The 7754-nt window shown below is 39.0% G+C and overlaps 1 protein-coding gene across 2 annotated transcripts in view; it reads right to left on the reverse strand.

The window, feature by feature from the left end:
- arhgef7a (Rho guanine nucleotide exchange factor (GEF) 7a) overlaps nt 1–2595 on the reverse strand; it is a 28033-nt gene extending 25438 nt beyond the window's left edge. Inside the window, exon 1 of one of the 2 annotated variants that reach the window (XM_079358161.1) lies at nt 2175–2594. In XM_079358161.1, coding sequence (XP_079214287.1) covers nt 2175–2339 — 165 coding nt within the window. In that variant the 5' untranslated portion in view covers nt 2340–2594. Of the gene's footprint in view, nt 1–2174 lie in introns of both variants that reach the window. The other variant, XM_079358162.1, reaches the window with a different exon arrangement.
- Between the last annotated feature and the right edge of the window lie 5159 nt (nt 2596–7754).

Raw genomic sequence — 7754 nt, forward strand, 5'->3', positions numbered from 1 at the left:
ATTTTCTCTTGATGAAACAGTATGTGACTAAAGTGTGAACAACACAGAAACAGTTGAGGGCCACTTCAATACCAGATGTGAAACAACAACAATACAAGGACCCAGGGACCGTAGAAGCACTCTATACTCTGTAATGTAAGAAAACATGAACAGTGTGGATAGCACAACATGAGTAAACAATTAGGTATTATAATCTGTGTTCATAAAGTACCCTTAAGAGTCTGACTTACAAGTCCAGTTTGATATATAAGCCCAAGGCATCTTACAGCAGAAATATCAGCGTATGATGGCTGAGAACTTAAGAGAAATGTTGGGGCATATTTGCTAGTTATGTGTTTAAATGTAACTTTGCAATTTAGGGTTAGAGTTCACCAGAGAACTGAGAAATCTCCCGCCTATAAATGTTCCTCTTTGTGAATAATGTTCCGGTCACAATATCTAATGAAAAATGAACAGGATCCATATGAGGAACATTCCTCGAGTAATTAGAGACATACTTTGAATACAGGGTTTTAACAGGTTTGCCACTGTTTTTTTTAAGTAATCAAACTATCTATCAATCTTTATTTTTGTTACACCAATTCATAATGTTATCTCACCTATCTAACCTTAACCCACACTTTACAAAAGAGCAGGTAAAATCCATTACTCTTTGTTATAGTATGTATAACAAACATAGGGGCTGCTAAATCTTGTTTGGGGGATTATTGTATTGTATATAGAGGGGAGGGGGGACAGTGGGTGTGTATTGTAACCAATGTCTTGTGTCCTGCCTGTCTGTATACTGCTACTGGATGCCCTGAATTTCCCTCGGGATCAATAAAGTATCTAAAGTATCTATCTATGTACAAAGAGCTACAGTCCTTACTCTATGTTTTATTATCTACAAGGATTAGAGAACTGTGTCATATCTGGTCAGGAAATTAAAAGACTGATATATTATTACTGTGTTTTTTCTATCTCATGTCTTACAGTTAATCTATCACGGGAATAGATGGATATTATTAACATATTTTTTCTGGGAAAGGGCAGTGGCACTTAACCTGTGACAGTTTTCCAAGTTTAGGACAATCCTCTCAGCAGCTATATGTCAATAAAGCATATTAAATCCTGTTCAAATGAGATAGCAGCAGATTTGACAGAGCTTAGATGATAATGCCACACCGATTTGGAATTCCCCCATCAGGATGAGGCACCTCTTTGCCAGCTGTTACCCATTGTCAAGCCTCAAAAACACTATCACTACAGGGTCACAGTGGCTGTCTTTTAACCTTAACCATATCCTTTCATGTGTGTAAAATAGTGAAACATGATTCGGTTAAGTCAGACAGACATTTAACGACATTGTCAGTGTGTGGTCGAAAATGGAGGAACCTGTTTGCCATTGAACAGGCAAATTTCTCACGCTTGTGTGGAGGTGCAGCAGGCAGAAGATGATCCTCTTTTCAGGAAAACATCCCCTCCCTCAGGTAGCTGTCTAAACGGGCTAACGCTGTAGGTTGACAGACACAAACACTGCGCTGTTTCTTTAAATAGGGAGAGGGTCCATCTCTATCTGTGCGCCTTTGCAGTCAATGGCGGCCCGCTCTTATTGCTGTGGTTTGTATACCCCTGAATGATCATATTGTGTGCGTCAAACATACACTGACATACGGATAAATCGCCTCGAATAAAAGGGCAGTTTAAAATAAGGGCTACACACGATAAGGCAAATCTGTTCAGTGTTTAGACCTATATTAAAAGCATATTAAATACACGGCCTACCTCCATATTAAGAAAAGAAAAACACTGGTGGATCGGATTAAATCTAATGATAAATTTGATCAAGCTTTTTTTTCCTATTTGCTGTGTTGTCTTTATTTAGAACAGATCGGAAACAAGCCCTGGCCCCGTGTTTTTACACACGCTGACACACGTTATGGGCTATGTGCAGCCATATAGAGCTGTTTTCACAGACAATAACCCGAGCTGCCGTGACCTACAAAAGAAATTGCCTCATGGACCAGTGGGCAGAAAAAGAAGCCAGACAACAAACCGACCGCGTCGGATTCACGGATCTGGGCAGCACACAGACGCGCTGACTGGGAGGGCGGTTGGTTATGCAGAGGAGAGTGGTGGTGGTGTTAGTGGAGGTGGGGGGGATGAGGAGGGGGGAGTCTAAATATTGCCCTTACTTTCTCCGTGGAGCCCGGGCTGAGCCGCTCCAGCAGCCTACACAAGACCACCCCATCTCTCAGGGAGGTCTGCAGAAACGCTTCAGGATCCGAGATGGTCTTCTTCGGCGACTCCAGCACCCCGAGCGTAATCAACCACGTAACCGTCTGTTCCGCCGAATTCATGTCCAGTCACAACAGATCCTTTTCAACAAAGCGCCTGTGTTTTGGGGTATTTTTTTAACAGCTTACCGCCTCGGTTACGCTGTCATCTGTGCGTTAGAATAGAAACATAATTAATCCAGAAAGCTGATGCATGAGATGTCGATGAGATGTCTGCGGGATGCGGATGACGGCTGGCTGCTGGTGGATATTCAGCAGGTCTTGTTTCCTCCCCTGAATGGTGTGTTTCCCCCCCACCTCCCTCCAACCTGGCAAGCTGTCAAGTGCGGTTCGCTGTGATGCGTTCAGGCACTGGTCTGCATACATGCGCATCGCAGCCGCCAGCCACTCATCCATTGGATGACATCACACAAGAGGCACAAGCCTGTCCGAGCAGTTGTTATAGGGCACTTCAGCGTGACATGAATAGACTTCCTCTGCGTGTCTTTTGCATATCCTGCTCTTTTTCTCTGTTTATTAAAGCCACGCCACAGGCTATCGGTTGTTATCTGCTGTAAGCCTCGGTGGTTTGAACAGGCCTCCATTCAAAGCAGATGATCTGGCAGGTCAGATATAAACATATATATGACATCATTACAATACATTTAAACCTGGATCAGTTTAGAAATATGAGCACAAAACATGCAGAATACTTAAACAATACATCTGGATTTGAACAAAAAAAAAATGAAATAGTTAAATGAGGTATGAAAATCAGTTAAATAATTATTTTTTCTTCTTCTTGTTTATAGTTCATGATTCTGAATACTAAACAGTCTTCTGTCTTTGGCAATACATGCTGGTAGGTCAAAAGTTCACAGATGACTCTTCATCAGCAAAAACATGCAGGTGGGAATATTCTAGACACATTAACACACATTAACACTTTGTGAAGGAACTTCTGTATAGCTGAAACAGTTAGTCCACTCGTATTTTTATCAGAAACAGGACATTGGTAATAGTTTCGCCAATCATCCATGAAATGTAACTAAAATACTGGAGTGTGAACTGTTGGAATGAGTCACCTCAGCCGAGCAGCTCTAATTTTTTCTCTTAATATTTAAAACTGTAATAATAAAGTGTAGGCAATATCTTTACGATTTGGACTAAAGGCTGGATAACAATTTTGATAATATTTTTATGTTGGCATGATTCATTAAGAAAAATCTCAGCAGACTTAACATGACGCTTCTCATGTTATAGTATTTTTTGTCACCTCCTCATGAAGCAAAAGCAATCTTCTTCCTATGTTGAATAAATGGTTTATGTGTGCCATCTATGTTTTGTGTTTGTTTGAGAGCAAGTTGAGGCTTTGGTAAATTTATAAACCAGCAATGTCATTCTATTTAATTCTGAGACAAACTAGGAATACAACATTTATGATACTAGTCACATTCATGCAGTGAAGTAGTTATAAAGAGTCATACCACACGTTGGCCACAAAGTGGCGCTGGCAGCCCATACATACACTGTAACAAATTAAATTACAATAAACTACTGGCTGGTCTTCCTTCCTCTAAGATTAATACTAAGAAAGCATCTTAAATGTAATAACAGAGCAAGTATATAAGATCATAAATCCCTTCTTATACATTGATGAGAAGATGTTTGTTAGAAGGGGACAAATACATTATTATAACTTTACTTAACTCTTGTATTTGTTCAACATATGGTTTAATGGTTTATAATTCCAAATCACATGTTTACTTTGGGTTTATAAGAAGGTGGTATAATGTTATTATTCATTAGTCCTTCCATTTAAAACCATAGTCATTTATTAGACAGTGAGAGTTGAAACCAATAAGTATTTATCTCTGGTCAATGTGAGGGATAATGTCGGATAAGGTGGGTTTTTTCCCAAACTGGCAACCCAAAAGTAATTAACTTCAAAGCTTATGACAACCAATAACATAAATGATAAGTTAATCATTGACTTTTGTGTGTGTGTGTGTGTGTGTGTGTGTGTGTGTGTGTGTGTGTGTGTGTGTGTGTGTGTGTGTGTGTGTGTGTGTGTGTGTGCATGTGTGTGTGTTGTCAAGAAGACTGACTCCTGAGGATGGTTGTGCTCGAAACATGCAGCGTCGAGGGATGTCGTTGTGCCTTCGAGGTCCTGTCACCATGGGTCTGTAACCAAGGTTGCTACTGTGTGGCTCCGGGCATTTCTTATCATTTTACATTTCCAGTTTATCTACACATTTACACCTCGAGATAATACGGAAGCCTCTTTCTTCTTTCTGTTTTTAATAACACAAACAATACATTAAGAGTGAGAGTGATCGTTTCTGTTATAGGAACACACACACAGCTATATACACACAGTGATCCCTTTTTCAGGTGCGCTGCATAGGGTCATATGTGAAAGACTGTTCTTACAATAGTCTTTAGATAAAGTGATGATTGTTTGGAAATAAAACTAAAAAGAACAATGAGGATGCCTGTGATTCAAGTACTTCAAGCAGCTTCATGAAATGTCATCATCAGAAATAAAGAGAGAAACGCACAATGTTCAGCGACCGATGAGCCATTTTATTCTAAACAGGGCAACATTTCGAGCCAGAACATCTTCCTCAGGCCAGTGTGCCACAGTGTGTGGACCTGTCTAATTTTTCGGCAGTTAATACATTTGTATTTTGACCTGCACCTCTATGCATTTTGCTTGGATGTGCACACACTTTCAACAGTTGCAAACCCAGACATACCACATTAACTGTAGTGTAAGATCAATGACTGCAGAAAACATTCACATTTACCAAACAGAAAATATGACATCATTAGCCTTTTTAGCTTGAGAAATAATCTAATCCAATTTTCAGGTCTGCATCTGCATAATGCAGTTCAATCCAAAACAGTCTGATGCTTTCATTTTTTATCTTGTTTTTACACTTAAGGAGATTTGAGTTCCACTAATTAAGGTAAAAAGGGAAATTATCTACATGTTAGAGTTTTTTTGTGTGAAGCTGTTATCCAGCAAGAATGTCAAGGATCACTTTTTGACAATGTCAGCAGCCTTAACAGTAAAAAAAACCCAACTTACTAAAACAAGTCCACGCATCAATTCATGAGGAAAACAACAACAACAAACGTGCAGTGTGAAACTCCTTCTTCCTCTGAAGCATGAAAAGGTAAAAGCCACATGTGCACACCCACGCAAACATGCTCAAGATTGAGCACCTGAACTAAGAAGTGTGCATCACTGCAGTGAAGTTTAGTGGAGTTAAGTTCAACACAAAATTAAACGAGGCGACTCAATCGCTCATTCATCCTCTGGTCTCTTCCTTGAGGGTGTCAAACCTAAGAAGAAGAAGTAAACAAAAGCTTTTACAACCTTTTTAACATTACAGATTTAATAAGTGTCTTCCTCTTTACTGACAACTTACTTCAGGCAAATAAAAACTGCATTTAAAATAATTATTCATATGCATTGGCCTGTAGCCAATCACCTAAAGCATTTTCAGTTGAATGCAGTCTATTCTAAAAGGGATTATCCAGTAAAGCACTCTTTTCAACATATTCACCCGGCAACCTCACACGACATCACACTCACAATGAGAGCGCAACATTCAGTACAAACATTGGGAATGTGATTAATATTGGACGCAGTACAGAAACTAGGCCTAAAGAAGAGGTTACTGTAACTGTTTAAGGAAGGGCTTGTCTGAATCCTAATGTTAACCATTGTCAAATAATGACTTCTTAAATATGTTTATTAACCTAGAATGTGGCCCAATGACTCAAATCAATGTTTTCCAAGCTCCTCGTATCTGGCTTTACTTCTTCTCTCTGCCCCCATCCCCCTCCGGAACCATCCAGCTCACAGAGACAGCTCATATTTTATCACGACAAGGCAAAATCCATGCAACCCCGACCAGAATACATTAAGCAGAATAATGGATGGACTAGACGAGAGCACAAGGCCGAGATGTAGGAAGGAGATATGATCAGACATACTGTACATTTTCTGTAGGGATATAGCCTGTAGCAAGAGACAACCTTATAGCCAAAAGCTTAAAAAGCTGCTCTATAAGATATAACATTATATAAAAACTTTACACGTGATATCATTTGTCTTTGGAAGACAGAGGCACAACACAAACACGGCTGCTAGGTCTACACAAACATTTGTGACAGTAGAATATTTTTCAAGTGGACTGACAAAAAAAAACAAAAAACTGTAAATAATAGTATTTTGTCAAAAAAAATCAATAAACTTCAGGTTCACTTACTTACTGGTTCTGGAGATTTGTGCCGTGTTGTAGAGTGTCTTTAGTTAACTGCCACGGATGCCACTTCTAATCCATTAGCCTACAGTTCATTGTTGACCTCAAAAACAGAATTTGAGAAACTGCATTAAATATAACTCGTGAGATCATGTTATAAACCTTGTTTTGGCTTCTGTTTACATAATAGGAATATACAAATCTATTGTACAGTATTGTCCTCTTTTATGTTTAAAGTGTGGACCAGTTTCAGACTTTAAAGGGCTATTGACTAAAAGTTCACATATAGATAGATAGATAGATAGATAGATAGATAGATAGATAGATAGATAGATAGATAGATAGATAGATAGATAGATAGATAGATAGATAGATAGATAGATAGATAGATAGATAGATAGATAGATAGATTGATTGATTGATTGATTGATTGATTGATTGATTGATTGATTGACTTAGGCTTGACTTCAACAGTGACTTGGCCTAACAAGGTTACTTCTCGCTCACAAAAAACAACATGACTTTAGAAATTAAAGTTCATGCTATGATTACTGATCTAATTTACTTTCTCCAATCTCACTGTTCTGTTTCTTTCAGTAGCGGAAAATGTTTGTTTTTTATATAAATATTTAGAGGGCGCACATAAAATTGTATGTGAATCATTTAAGTTAGCAGCTACAATTCTAAGTAGGCTACTTTATTTAGGTGAAGAACAAAAAAGGGTTCAGGCGAAGCTGTAAACAGACCTATTAAACTTTTGTTGGGTGGCTTAATGTAATTGTTATAATAGGTTGTGCATGTCTCTTAAATGTAGCCTATAATTAGTTGCTAACACGTTATTCTTTAAGGTGTTATCAAGCCATGTTTGTTGGTGTCCCCCAATTGGATAAAAAAAACAAAAAACAAATTTGCAGTCCCTTTAAATCATAGCTTCGCCCTGTTGTTTGCTCAGGGAGTCTTAATACGCATGCCTACCAATTTTCCAAAGTTATGACTTCAGTGTTCTTGCCTCATTGTTACGCCTTTAGAAATAGGATAAAATAATCCAGCATCCACAGGGTCACTCTGAGTCGTGATCTCCCTACGTGAGCTGCGTGTCATCCATGACGTTGCCGGACCGCCCACATCGTCCTCTGTCTCCCTCAGTGACACACATACACACGCAGACACACGCTCACACACGCCTCACACGCACGCACGCACGCACGCACACACTCTCTCT

This window comes from Symphodus melops, assembly GCF_947650265.1.
Source record: "Symphodus melops genome assembly, chromosome: 12".
Classification (NCBI taxonomy): Eukaryota; Metazoa; Chordata; class Actinopteri; order Labriformes; family Labridae; genus Symphodus; species Symphodus melops.